At 40.9% G+C, this 15,246-nt stretch overlaps 1 protein-coding gene across 1 annotated transcript; it reads right to left on the bottom strand.

Moving 5' to 3' along the window:
* Positions 1-275: 275 nt before the first annotated feature.
* Positions 276-14,027, bottom strand: has2 (hyaluronan synthase 2). The gene is made up of 4 exons (XM_029452078.1): positions 13,794-14,027; positions 3,056-3,682; positions 1,545-1,646; positions 276-1,420 (listed from the first exon to the last, which is right to left on the bottom strand). Exons 2-4 carry the CDS (start codon positions 3,680-3,682, stop codon positions 491-493), a joined length of 1,659 nt encoding a protein of 552 aa, XP_029307938.1. The 5' UTR covers positions 13,794-14,027; the 3' UTR covers positions 276-490.
* Positions 14,028-15,246: the final 1,219 nt, after the last annotated feature.

Below are 15,246 nucleotides of genomic sequence, written 5' to 3'. Positions count from 1 at the left end.
TCTTACTGGTCAAGTTAAACCCCAATTGATGGAGGTAACAATCCAGTTATTTGGTTGAGTTGCAAATGTTAGACTGAAGCCCAGTGAAATGACACGGTAAGAGGTAGCTAATATTACAAAGCCTAGCACTCTTGCTGCCAACTGCAATACATTTAATCTTGCCATACTGAGTAATCAAGTTTAGCTGTATCTTCAGCTAAATGTGTTGGATTAAAAACAATCTAGGTAAGCTAATTAGCTAGCATGGGTCATGGCCAAGGTCATGAATGCTTTGCTCACAAATGAACAGAAAGAAAAAGCAGCCACTACCATTTACATATTTTTTTCCATTCAAGTTTGAAAAAACCCTGCTTCTTTGCCCATTTTGCTTGAACGAAACCAATTGTGCCTCCAGAGCTGCTCTGCATCTAAAAGACGTGTGTATGACAACAACATGGTGCGAGTGAACACAACCATAAACGAAAGTTCATTCGTAAGTGATGATTGTAAGTCATACATCCAGCACCATATCATAGTGTGTTTCCTTCTTCCTCTTCCCACACTTTTTTATGAGCACTGTATACAATGTCAACAGTACGACCCAGTAACTGGCGTAGACGACTGCCCCTATGACCAGCACAATCTTTTCTGAGTCAGGAAAGGGTTTTTTAGTCTGCAGTATTACTGTGTAGATGATCCCGATGAAGAGGATGGTGAACCAAACTGATATAGGAATCAGACCGATGAAGTTCACCACCACCGTTTTCCTCCCAGAGGTCCCCCATCCAGACTTGTTGATTGTTGCTATTGCGAACATTTTAGCTGGCAACAGGCTGGACATGTACAATACGGAGTAGAACGACATGAACACCATGACAATGTTACCTCTGAGGCAGCTGGCAAATGAGGCCTTGACCAGCGCCACCGCCTGCACAATGAGCAGAAACAACAGAATATTCCAAAGCCTTCCTTGGTAGAAGAGTTGGATTGCGGTGGCAATGAGGAAAAACGGGAAGAAGCCCGTGATAACAGCCTCATAAGTCATCCATAGATGGTGTTTGTGGAACCACAAGGAGTTGTATAGCCATTCTCTAAAATACGACTTACTCCATCGAGTTTGCTGATTGAGCCACCGCAGGTATGTAACCGGCGTCTCGGTGAGGCACTTTGATCGAGCAGTATATTTGGTTGCATACCCGAGGCTTAGAACTCTGTTTGTGAGATGTCGGTCATCCCCAAAACTGCAGTGGGAGCCCATGAAAGTCTGATTGTACCAGTCCTCAAGGAACTCGTGCAGGAGGGAGTTCCGGTACATTCCTAAAGGCCCACTGATGCACTGCACGCAACCAAAGTAGGACTGGCAAGCCCGCTCAATGTTGAAGGCCATCCAGTACCTTACACTACTCAGGAAGGAGATCCACGACTCATATTTGTTTAGGATCTAGGGAGGAATTTAAAAAGTTAGAGGTTTAACATAAAAATGTCATTAATATGACATTCGCATTTAGTAAAATGTGTTACTTGCATGAAACTAGAAAATAAATATTTTTAGTTTTATAACTAACCTGCACATCTCCTCCAACTCCTCCCACCATAGGGTCTTCTTCTAGAACCTTCACCATCTCCACTGATGAAGCTGGGTCCAACATAGTGTCAGAGTCACACACCTGAGCAAAACCCACAAAATAAACAGTGAGTAACCTGCGTTTAAGGGCCAAAGATCATCTCTTACTGTCATGTAAAAAGGTACACAGCTTGGAGAGTTTTTCATTTTCTGAATCTAGGGTATAAGGATAGATTGAAATGCCTCTTAAGTAAAATTAGTGATTTGCGATATTAAACTGTATAAATAAAATTGACTTGAGTTGACATGAGTCTAAATAACAATAGGGCCAATGGATAGTCCCCTGCCACAAAGAGTAACTTCTTTAAACTAAATCACCACCCACTATCTTTCTGCTCTCTTCATTTTCTTCTATACATATCCCTCCCTAACAAAATCAGGGGATAAAAACAAACTTAGAACCCAATCCCCATTAAAAAACATATATGTTACATGCAGTCTGATGATTGTACAAAGGCAACACTGTCCCTCCTTTGTTGAGTACTGGCATTATTACTGTCAGTGCTGTAGTTAGTTTGTTTGAAATCTCTATTAAACAAAAGGTTTCTGGCAGGTGCATCATATCAAATCATCATATCTTTGTTTGTAATGCAAACTAATTAGTTTGTGTGTTGCCAAGTGTGGGACACTTTTTGTGATGGGACACTTTTTTCCTACTTTCAAATCTACTTCCAGTGATCTGCACCTCCCTCATCAGCCCCTTGGTGTGTTACTTTTCTGGTATTGTATGTATTTGGCAGACAAACACCCTTTAGAACTGGCTTTCCCAAATACATCATTTAACATCACTGACATACACTGAGATTATTATTGTTTAACTGATTTTCAACAGGAATTAATTTAAATTCCATTTAGCTTTAAGCCCAAAAGATATGTAGGTTTGTCTTATTCAAGTTAAACTTGACCCACCAAAGGGAAAACAAGGAAACCTTTCTTTGACACAGTTTTGGGCCCTGACTCTGAATACTGTAGATGATGTAACACTAAACAGATCTGTTATTACACTTAGACATAAGCTACTGCTGCCCTTCTTCACGCTACACTTCGCAACACGATGCACACAGACACAGTCCGTCTAAAAGCAATACAAAAGACTCTTTGTGGACCCCATGTTTAGTTTGGCAAAGCCCCCCTTCCCCTCTCCAGCCATCTCTTTCTCCATCTCTCTGTCTCCTCCCGTTCCTGTATCTTCAGCTCACCTGTGTACGAGTGTAAATCTACAAAGATATACACACAGGCACATACAATTATATATTTTATCTGTTATATAACGGTTGCTAATTTGACCCATTGATCCTCTTCCCCCTTCTTTTTGCATTGCTTCCCATTTTTTGGTCCCTTTTGCATTTCATGTAGTCATTATCACTATTCACCCGTCTCTCTTTCACTTCTCCTTCATTCTTCTCATTTAAACCCTGCTTTTAATATCCATTTCTAGTTTCACTGACTTACCTGCACATAGTCAATGCTCCTCCCCAGTGCTTTGAAGGCTGTATACATGACGTCTCTCTTCCCTCCCCACTTCTGCATGATGCACACACACTTGTTGTTTAGCACCAGCTTGGAGACCTGTTGAAGGCTTTCAGCGTAGCTCTCATCCGTCTCCCCGGAACCTCTGCTGTGAAAGTTACTCCGCCACACGTACGTGGCCGACTTGTCCCATCCCATGACCTCTTTAAAAATCTCCATCATGTACAAGTCGTCTTCTGCGTTCCCGTCGATCACCATGATCACTTTGATCCCCGGGTACGTCAGCCTCTTCACCGATACTAGGCACTTCCTTAGGTAGTTTGGGTCTTCTTGGTAAGCTGCAATGCACAACGCCAAGGATTGATTCAGTTTGATGGGCGTCTCTAAGGACCGCCGCATGTTTCTGTGTTCTAGGAGCGCAAAGAGGCTCTGAATAATGAGGTGGATGACCAAGATGGCGCCGTACAAGCCGAAGGAGAGGTGATTGCGGGCTGTGGTGAAGAACTGGTAGCCCATGATGTAGGCTGTGGAGATGCCCACCAGGAGGGACACGCCGAACATGGTGGTCCCAAAAATCCGCAGGTAGGTGAGGACTCTCTGACACTTCATCTAGGGACAGAATGTGGAGACAAGGGTCACATTTAGTGAATGTAGTACAACAAATACAGGACTTTTGCCTATTAATTGCAATCCTTATGTCATTAAAACTGTATTGGGCAAAACATTTTTTCCTTTTAAATATACTCCAAATAAAAAACAAGAAGAAAGAGACTTCCTGCAAACATCAGATGTCCATTCTATGATTTGGAGAGGGCAAATAAAAATTGTATTTACACATGGAACAAAGTTTAAATGACATAGTAAACGACATATAGTAATACCAGCAGTACAATTTACAAAATACATCATATAAAACACATGAAAAATGCTTAATCACCGCTTTTCAGCATGCTTTTCTATGACACACATAACTTTGTTATATTAAAACAAACCCAGGTAGAGAAAGTAGTAAAGTTTCTCCTCCATTTTTTACTCCTTCCTTCCCCCTGTGCTTCCCTCTACCCCTCCCCAAAACTCTGTCTAAATGTCAGACAGTTGTGAGTAGCCGATTGTTCCATCTCTCCTTGCTGTGGTTGGCGCACATTACAAGATTTCTTGACCCAATTAACCAACAAGCTGGCTGCCCCTGCCAAATGTGCAAGTGCTCTCTAAATGCCTGAGAGAGACTATAATTATATATTTTTTTCTGTTTGATCTAGATGGACCATAAAAGATCATTCTGTGTGTTTTTAGGTGGGGACCAGTGAAGAAAATGCCCTGCTTTTGTGTCTATACTCTGAGCGACTTGAGTCCTGCATCACAAACTCTTCTGCTTGAAATCCTGAAGTTTGTTTCAGCCCTGATTGTGTTGCTACCGCCATCTGTTTGGCAGACCAGCAGAGACCCACTCAGCGTGGCTCAGCTCGGCTCAACGCAGAGCGGACCACCCTGTGATGTCATCTGTTTATATCTCCGTGGGAAGAAGACAAGAGCTTTTTAGATTCTCTAATGCTGCATGTGTGCTTCTTCCCCTCTATGACTCCCCATAGAAAATACAAGAACATCAACTTCTAGGATTAAATAGATAGATAGATAGATAGATAGATAGATAGATAGATAGATAGATAGATAGATAGATAGATAGATAGATAGATAGATAGATAGATAGATAGATAGATAGATAGATAGATAGATAGATAAATAGATAGATAGATAGATAGATAGATAGATAGATAGATAGATAGATAGATAGATATATAAAGGTGACAGAGATAATAGGGAGGGTATGACATGATGTTGCTTTAAACATTATGAAGAACATGTTTTTTTGCACAGCATAGAGGAAAGATCGACTGGGGTTTGACCCTTTGACCTTATGAAATATGCTTCTTCAGTCGCTGAGTCAGCAAGGCGCCCCCTTGTGACCTTGCGATATTAGCATAATAGCATTTAAGTCATCAAAAGAGAAGAACACAAAGTCCAACAGTGTTTGTGATTTTGTAATAGTTTGTCACACCGCACCTAAACACACAAGACAGATGGAGTGAGGGAGAGAGCAATAGACGAAGTGAAAGAAAGACAGAAGGGGAAAGGGGCATAGAGAATGAAAGAAAGGAGAGGAAAGTGGTTGACAGCAGGAAACAGAAAACAGAAAAGAAGACAACCTAATATCTAGAAAATCTGCAGGAGAAAAACCAAGCAAGAGACACTGAGGGAGTAGCAGAGGCAGAGAGATGCTAAGCTAAGAGAGATGAATAAACAGACACACCCCTTGGCTCAGACATAATGCCCTGTTCATATCGTTGGATGAGAACGCCACAAGCAGCATAGCAGACCTCCTCTGGCACGTGGCAAGGCTCTTAACGCCAGCCGCTCATTTACAAGACCCCTGACACACGCTACACACACACACACACACACATATACACACACACATGCACATATAAAAGCTTATTACACCAGGGAGGAGAGAGAGAGGAGTGTGTGTGTCTGTAAAAATACACATTTTTAATTGCGTTATGCTAAGCCTTAAACCTCCTTTAGTATGTGTGTATAATGTTTTACAACTATATAAGGTAATGCAGAACAAACTCTTTCACCCTTTCTCTCTCCCTCAACTTTGAATGAACTCAGATCACTGCTTTGGAGAAAATATGTTTCACTATTTATGTGCAAAGTATATGTATCTATAATGGTTTTTGAATGTTTGGATTGTGTATTGTATTGTAAAAATCGCAACTCTTTTGATATAACTCCACGACCAGAGCATGATAACAGATTCATACCTACTGGGAATTTGTTTTTGTTTGCAATTCAACTAACATGCATGTCTTTGGGCTGTGAGAGGAAACCACTGGACACACAAGGAGAACATGCAAACTTTACACAGCGTTTTTTGCTTTTTATGATCTGCACTTCTAATGGTATAAAATGCTCGCTATGGTTAAAAGTTTGTAGTTACAACACAAAACCAAATTTACTGCGGTTGTTATGTGTTTACATCCTCTCTAGGTGTCCAAATGGAAGATTCCTATTGGTGGGATACCACTACAAAATGGCCACTCCATTTGAGTCCAGGAAGCGCACCTACCCTAACCCAGTTTTGTGAATTCAATTGATTTAGATTTAGACATTGCCACTTGTTAGGATCCTTTGCTCTTCGTAGCATCTCATACACCCTCGTGAGGGTGTGATCAAATTCAAAGGTCAACACTAACAATTAGCTCAGACTGCAGGAACATTAACTGCAGACTAAAGATGATGATGGTCATCCAAAGTTGGCCCCAGCCCAAGGGAGACAAAGCCTCTAATCAGAGGAGTATCTGTGACAGTGAAGGGGTCATTGACACATGTGGATGTTGTCATCTAGGAGTAGTTTGGACGTGTATCTACGCATGTCGGTATAAGATGTGTGTGTGTGTGGGTGAGTTAAAGGTGTCATTAGCACATGTGAATGATATCACCCCAGATTTCTGATTGTTTTTGTATTGTGGCACATGTGAGCGATAGATCCCCATCACTCTCTGTGTGTGTCCAACCCTATGGTGACCTTGGCTTGGATGCTTGAGCAGCCTCATTCTAACGTCATTAGCAGTCTCTTGAGTAAAATTCCCACTGGCTCTGTCCCGGAGATAATTTTACAAAAATGTTAGGTCTCCCATGGATGGAGAGAAGATGGTGAGTTAGCAGAGAGATGAACTGATAAATGAATGAATACATGAATGAATGAATTGAATGAGTTGTCTCGGTCTGTCCTCTGGTGAAAACTCCATTTGGCTCTGTTAGAAATAACACTACAGTCTCTGTCTTAATGAGATTTATCAGTAAAACAAATACAGAGATCTGCAGCAGCCTTAAAGGGGCAGTTCACTCCCAAATAAAAATACACATTTTTCCTCTTACCTGTAGTGCTATATATAATCTGAACCCTCTAGCTGTAACATAATCTTGATGTTTATAACTGTACTTCCCACTGTTATGTTATCACTTTGGAGCAGAATATATCTGGATACAAATCACTTGTGATCTGTTTAGTCGTTTCAACTATATGATCTGAGATTATAACCCTATTAAATGTGAATAGACCTGCACCTACCTTGCATACTGAACAAATGTTAACCGTACATTGTCTAGTATTATGCACTGTGTTATTTAACTCAATTAGGCCATGTTACATCTGTACAACATGTTTTACTGTAATCTTTACTATACATATACATGCTTTAAGCATAAGTGCAGTTCTGTTTAACAGCTGTCCAAAATGTTAGGGACACCAATGAGTTGTGTGTTACTGACAAACAAGACTAACAGTTCTGATGGGATTACCTCAAATGCGAACCTCATGGTGGTGCTAGAGGGGATGTCAGGGGACCACCAAAGTCACTGTGATTCATTGTCTGGGAACCATCAATGTGTGAACAAAATTTTGGAGATATTTTACTGGAAGTAAAACTTTGACTGAAAAGTGTTGCTAGAATTTAAGTCAGGGGATAACCAAAGTCAGCCCAATTCATCATCCGGGGATTGTCCGAACAACATTCATGGCAATCCAATGGCAGTTGAGATATTTCTGTCTGGACCAAAGTAGTGGAACGACCAACCAAGAAAATGACATGGCCATCCAAAGAGCCAGGCCACAAGCATGGCTAATACTAGAAACCCATTTTCAATGACGTTTTGCCAGTTTGAACAACATTCTTCCTGGGTATAAGGTATCCATCTATCTTCTATATAATCTTTAAAGGGGACATATCATGAAGTGCTTGTGCAAATGCATTTGGATTGCCTACAAACCCATAAACTGTGAAATATGACAATCCAGTCAGTTTTTTGTGGTCTGCCGAGGTCTAAAACATTGGATTCCATCCATCTGAGTATCTCCACCAATGGCTTGGTGACTACCTTTGCAATTTTTCTTACAAGCCAATCAGAGCAGACTGGGCTTTTCCGGGAGGTGGGTTCAAAGAGACAGGCGGAGCATTTGACACAGAGGATGAATACAGGTATTTCCAGACAGACAGTTTGAGACAAATAATTTGTTTTTTGAACATTAAAGCATGTAAACATGTTGTTATTAGAAACCCAAAATATGAGTAGGAACCTGAAAATGCTCATCATATGTCTCCTATAAAATGTTAAGTATAATTGTGTGTGTCAAATGATTGACATAGAATTGAGTTTCAGATTAAGCATATTCGCATTCCTGGTACATGTGGAACTCTGTGACCCATTTAGGTCTTTTAGTATATTAAGTGATTTACTATAGATCTGAAAATCACCACATGCAGTACTAACTCTTGTGTATGTGATGTAACAGTGGATAGATGTCAGATGTGGCTTGTCTGGGGGAATGTGAATGCCATTAAGTCTTGCTGTTGCTGCTGAAAACTGGCCATGTGTGCATGTGTGTGTGTATGTGCAAATATGTGAGCTAAGCATAATTTGTACAGGAAAAGATATATGTGTGTGAGAGTACAGTATGTGAGCCGCAGAGAGGAAGAGATGTCTTGTCTAAACTCACAGGAGAGCAGTGGAATCTCTGTCATCAGGGTCCTACTTCCAAGGCCTGCGATGAAACGTAAAATATAACAAGGCTCGCCAGACGGTGTGTGTGTGTGTGTGTGTGTGTGTGTGTGTGTGTGTGTGTGTGTGTGTGTGTGTGTGTGTCTTTATACAGTTAGAACTACATGTGTATGTGAATTTGTGTATGTCAGTACTTCATCTGCACACGCAGTATAAATCTGAAGCCAAGCCAAAAAAGACAGATTGCTGCGGGTCTGTGTGGAGCTGAGATAACATAAAGCTTACATCTTTATATCATTGTGACTCAGCAGTCACTGAACTAGAAGTGTAACATTCATAAATCAGCCGCTCTGAGCCAGATGAGAGCTTTTCACATAAAACTTTAATGTTGCTCTGAAGAGTGAGCCAGCTCACACCTGTGGCTGATGGCCTACTTTGGGCATGAATACTGTATATATATATTAATGATATTTATAGTGTTCTAAAAGCCTCTTAGTGTTGATCTATTGAATAAATGTTGGACAAAGTCTGTGCTATCACCAAGACAGTATTGGAAAACCAGACGTGCTGAAGTCATACACACCTTTGGCCATGATGTTCTGCCAGCAGAAAACGCACACATGCAAATATGCGTAGTCTGGAACATGAACAAGCAATGCACACAAGGAACTTGTGAGTACATCATTTGTGTGTGTGTGTGTGTGTGTGTGTGTGTGTGTGTGTGTGTGTGTGTGTGTGAGTGTGTGTGTGTGTGTGTGTTTGTGTGTGTGTGTGTGTGTGTGTGTGTGTGTGTGTGTGAGTGTGTGTGTGTGTGTGTTTGTGTGTGTGTGGGCATGCGTGCGTACTGGGCAGGGCTGGAAAAAGCCAGGATGAACTTTAAAAGCATTACATTTTTGAGATGGCCCTCGTGACAGTAACAGGATGCAGAAAAAATGTTCACGTGCAGAGGAGAGGGAGCGGCTGGGAAAGACTTTGGCGAGACACACTGGGCACACTCAAGGCCGGCTCGTCACTGCCTGCCTCTGATCTGAAGTCTACTAGAAATTAGTTTATTTTTTTCATTTATTGTTTCTGAAAAATCAGCAAATGTTAGTAAGATAAATCTCAAAAGATAAATGCAGTATTAGATGGCTATATATATATAAATATAAAGTTTATGTATGCAGTATATTTAATATATGGACATAAATTCTTAGGTGGACGAAGTATTCAGATATTTTAATTAAGTAAATGTAGTATTAGCACAGTGTCGGAATACTCAGTTATAAGTAAAAGTGAAAAAACATTAGCATCAAATTATACCTGAAGTGCAAAAAGTAAAACTCATTATATTAAATGGCACATTTCAGAATCATGTTTTATTATTGGATTACAATTATTGATGCATTAATGTGTTCATCAATTTAATGTTGCCGCTGGTAAAGGATGAGAAGTTCATCCTAACCTACATGATACAATATTTGTGGATCATGTTTTGTATTATTAATCTGGAACTTCAAAGTAACTAAAGTCATCAAATAAAAGTAGTGGAGAAAAAATAACAATATTTGTCTCTGAACTATAGTGGAGTAGAAGTATGAAGTAGCAGGAAATAGAAATACTCAAGTACCTCAAAAGTGTACTTAAATACAGTGCTTGAGTAAATGTAATTAGAAATATATGTTAATCTTACTCATTATGTATTGCTGCAGTTAAACAGACGCTGTGCAGTTTTAGACTCCAGTATGACTGAAACTGCTAAAAGGTCATGGGAGTTTTCAAAGGCGCCGCTAGGAAGTGGTCACCCCTCCTCACTCCTCTTTCTTCTTCCTCTCATAAACCCCCCATGTGGTAACAGTGTGCTGTTGTTGTGGGAGCGTTGCCATTATAAGACCCAAAGCTAAACAGTAACACCATCCACTGCACTACTCCTTACGTGATTGGAATCAGGTGGACAGTGCCACAAAGGTACAATGTTACAACATGTCTTTTACATTCACCGTCTCTTTATCCCCTCGCCTTCTGTATTCTATTAGGATCAGGTGTGGTAGGGCTCTAACTGGCAGAGGCACAAAGGTTACAACATCCGAGGAGACTGTTTTGTATTACTCTACTTGCGTCATCTCGTTGTTTTACCACAACAGTTGGGGTTTCATCGTTTTACTTATAATTGAGTTAAAGTGAAGGTGGTCAGTGAAGCTGCAATTTATTAGCTGATAAAACACTGTGGTAAATATATTCTAAATTTCAAAGCCAAACTATGCTGTTTGGTGTTTTGGCAAGTTTTTTTTGTGAATGAGCAGAAGGAAGCAAAGCGACCATTTACTACAGAGAGGTTGATAGAAAAGATGGAGGATGACATTATTCAGTGAGGAAAGAGATAAAGTGCAAGGAAGCGAGTTAGTGAGCGAGGGAAGGATGACAGACACCAAAAGAAGAAGGGGGGGGGGGGGGGGGGGGCTGGCTCAGTTCACTGACAGCTGATGCACTGGACTTAAGCCACTGTGGCAGGATCCAAAATGTTCAGCCAAACTACAGATGCCTCCCTCTGTCTGGTTATTTTTGTTTTTTTTCCTATATAGTGAAATTTCTGCCATGGAAAGTTTTAAATAGTTTCTCCTTCTATGATTCTATTCTGTCTCTGTCATCCATTGATCCAACACTTTCCCTTATCTGACTACAGACAGTTATCAACAGTGCTCTAAAATAGCTGGCTTCCTCCCAACATGGTAGACAATTCTATTATTATCCCAGTTAATTACAGCAAAGAGATAAAGTACAGAAACACACAGCTAGCCTGAAAGAAAGCAAGGATGTGACAGTGACTTAGATTACAATTTTCTGACATTTTGTCATCTGAGCTTTTACACAAGATAACCAAGTAACATTATGCTGTTCAGGAGCCAACACCAATCAAACACTGCTAACTTTATACAGCTCATGCTGTAACTCCTGGACCTATGCATTAACATTGGCATGCGCCCTCGCTGCGAGACTCTGTGACTCAGTATGAGGTAGTGGGAATCTAACTCAGAATCTCACTGTCATCCAACATTTTCACTTTTACTGGCTGGCTGCTGCTTTACCAAGGGAACCTGGAAAATAAACTGTGGTATTAATGCAGAATAGATGAGGTAGGTGGTGGATGGTGGTGTTATGTCTATGGGAGTGGCTGCACATGTGCACTCTATCCTTACTTCAGTACCTGGCCAGCCCAAGGCCCTGTACGTTAAAGACCCCATGCTGTGAGCAGTAATGGCACGTGGGACTTGTTGTGAGCCCTAATGGAGGCCAGCCATGGAATGCCTTCCTCTGCTAGGTAGTAAACTGCTCAGTGGCTGTGCGGAAGAACATCCGGTAGCAATGATGACTGTGTGACCGAATCACCTATTGAAGAGTGCAAAAAAGTTACTTTTCTTCCTCTTTTGACATCAGCAGCTATAGGAGGCAACTGTCTCTTTCCAGGACTAACCACATTGCTGCACATGAGAATTACACATCTGTTTAAGTGCTTAATGTTTCACTAACAGGCACCAGAGATGGATTGCCTTTCTCACTTCAGCAGAGGAACTCCCCCGAGGGCTGAGATTAGGGACAGTATGTTGGTATTAGTCTGGATGCCTGTGTGCACTGACAGAGGGTCCACACATGCACTGATTATACAAAGAACTGGTGTCCTGAAACTATCGGTTTAAAATCTACTTATGCTTTTTAAACTAAATAAATACCGACTAGTGTGGTAGCTACTGTAAAAGTTTACCCAGTTGTACTGTGATACTAGACATATTTCTAAACAATGCATTGCAGAAGAACAGCTAACGTGAAAAAAAGATGTGTTGAGTACAGTATCTATGTTTGAGATACTGTTGAAATCAGCAAATTCAAGGTCCCACATGATAGAGGGGCACTCAAAATGATATATTCATTATGACAGTGTACTAAAAGCTTCACCACTCCTCACAGGTGGATATCACCATGGTTCCATCTTGCACAGCGTGAGCACTCAGGTGTCTCATGAAAAGATAATGTCTGTAGGAAGTAGATTCCATGTACAGGATATAAACTCTGCACTGCACATCATAGATACATGTCAGGAATTCTCCAACATCCAACTCACAGATGAGCATTCCTTGCGTGGGTTTTATAGGAGCCAACAGTGGCATCTGCACGATGAGAGGTCGGTGTAGGCGGATAGAGGAAGAGAATATGTCAAAGGAGATTGACAGATGAGCATTTGCATTTCTGCAAATGCTCATCTGTCAACCTCCTTATGTGTATAGCGGGTGTGTGGGGAAGTTATAATGCATACAGCAAGAGAGAAACATGCAAACATTATTTTTATAAGGTCACTGTGTTTAGGTGGCACCTGGATTAGCTTTGAGTCATGTCTGCACATTTCTGATCACTGCTCAGAGGGGCTGGATAAACATTTCAACAAACTAAATGTTTTCCACCACTACCCAGAGTTCAGTAGTATCAACATTTACTCAATTATTGTCTAAAACGTGCAGTGTTCATACATGTTGTATTACATTGTGTGGTCTTTCACATTTTTCATTAAATTACGCGCTCCAACCCCGAGGAACGCCTAACGCGTCTAACCAGCCTTCCCATTGGCTCGCAAAACTCAAAGAATGACGTACGTCTTGCGACGTCATCAATTTAGTTTATTCTCAGGCTGATGATAGCTGGCTCAGCAAAGACTATGAGTACTTTTGTACGATTAGAAGACTACTTTGGGCGGACATTTCCACAGCTGGCACTGCTCGGCAAGGAGAAATGCAGATGTTCGTGCCAGTTAAGACAAATTAAACTTTTGGGTCAATTTATTTTCTTAATTTTAATGTAACACAATTCCAATGAAATAGTTAACATCCATGGAAGAACAAAGACGCAATTGCTTTTCAACATAAACGCGTCCAGAGAGTTTTACACATGACCCGCAAAGAGATTTAAAAAAACCGACTGTATTGACAGCTGGCATGCCCCCAAACATAAAGCATCACTCCTTTCATCGAGCTTAAATATCTAACAACATTCCTATTAAATAATGCAGAATATATTTCCTGAAAATAATATAATAAATATATTTTAACGAGAGTTTGAAGCATCAACATGTTCAAAAGATGGGACATGCATCACTGTCTGTCAGTGAGTTGCTGGCTCACTGGCCGCCTACCTTGAAGCAGCTGTCGTCCTCTCGTTCGTCCTTGAGAAAGGATGCAGTCAGCTCCGGCGGCTCTGGTACCGCTCCACAAGGAGAAAAAGTCTCGACAAAGTTTCAAAGGACACTTGTATAATAATGAGTCTCTTGAATCCGCTGACATTGATCCTCATTAATAAAAATAATAAAAATAAATCACCTTTCTCTAAATGTTCTCAGCTGGATGCTAAAAAATATTCACGACTGCTTGTCTTCTCTAGTTTCTCACAGTCTGTCTGCAGTCATCAACTATACACTGCATGCGTCTTACAAACACAAACATCGTGTCAGTCAACTTTGGCATCATACATATAAAAAAGTATAAATAAAAAGTAGACTATGCAAAAGTGATAAATAGTTTTCTCCATCAACGTCTGACTGTTTCATTCATATTTGAAAAGTTTTGAAAAGTTCCATCATCTCTGGTAGCGTCTATCATGCTGAATATTTCAAAAAGGTTTTCCAGCAAGGACTCTAATAATCAAATATGAGTCATATAATTTGCATTTTGATATCTTGAGGGGCATGTAGGTAAGTATTTCTATACTTCCCCCAGGCATCCAGGTTACGCAGAGCGCAGAGAGGTGGCCAAAAGTCTCTGTGCCGCTTCTGTCTAATTCCTTCCAGACGGCTGTGTGTGTGTGGAGCCTCCTTTATGGCTGCTTCGGCACCCCAACCCCTTTTACCGGGCTACAACAGTTTGGCGAGTTGTTTTAATAAGAGGGGATGGTTTGGGGGGCATAAGGAGGAGCGAGAGAGAGAGAGAGAGAGAGAGAGAGAGAGAGAGAGAGAGAGAGAGAGAGAGAGAGAGAGAGAGAGAAAGAGAGAGAGAGAGAGAGGTTTTCATGCCTCCAATTCAAACCTGAGACCGCCTCCACGTTTTGTCTTTAATTGCCCCTATACATAGTGGGGAAACTGGCACAGCTCAAAGAAAGTTCAGTACTGAGTTTAGATCGATCCAGTGAAAATTGCCTGCCATTGAAAAAGATGCATGTGATCAGAAATATTCATCTAGTGAGAAGTTGTATTCCAAGAGAAAAGCTGGAAGCAAAATAAGAATCCAAACAGTCGTGTGTATAAGAAGCCCACCTATAGTATGCACGTGTAAGATGGAGTTTGGATGTTATGGAATTTCAGTCATTTCATTGATTCACTCCAGAGCGCAGTTCACAACTTTGACCAGCAGGCAGTGCTGTGCAATGCAGAACCCAGAGTCTGGGCTCTGAGATGTACAGTGGCTCCTCTGAAGGTTGTTCCAAAGGGAATATCCAACCAAAAATCAGGAATCATGTCACTCCTACCACCATGAGACACAAAGTGTATTGTAAACCGGAACTCCTCCGTAATACATTTTTTTCATGATAAATGTTCTTTTATGGGCTGCAAAAAAAATCTACATTTAAATATCTGAAAATGTCGATGTTTTGGA

This window comes from Cottoperca gobio, chromosome 16, assembly GCF_900634415.1.
Source record: "Cottoperca gobio chromosome 16, fCotGob3.1, whole genome shotgun sequence".
NCBI classification, from domain to species: Eukaryota; Metazoa; Chordata; class Actinopteri; order Perciformes; family Bovichtidae; genus Cottoperca; species Cottoperca gobio.
Note: the sequence above shows the minus strand (reverse complement) of the source record. Positions and strands in the feature narration are given on the sequence as shown.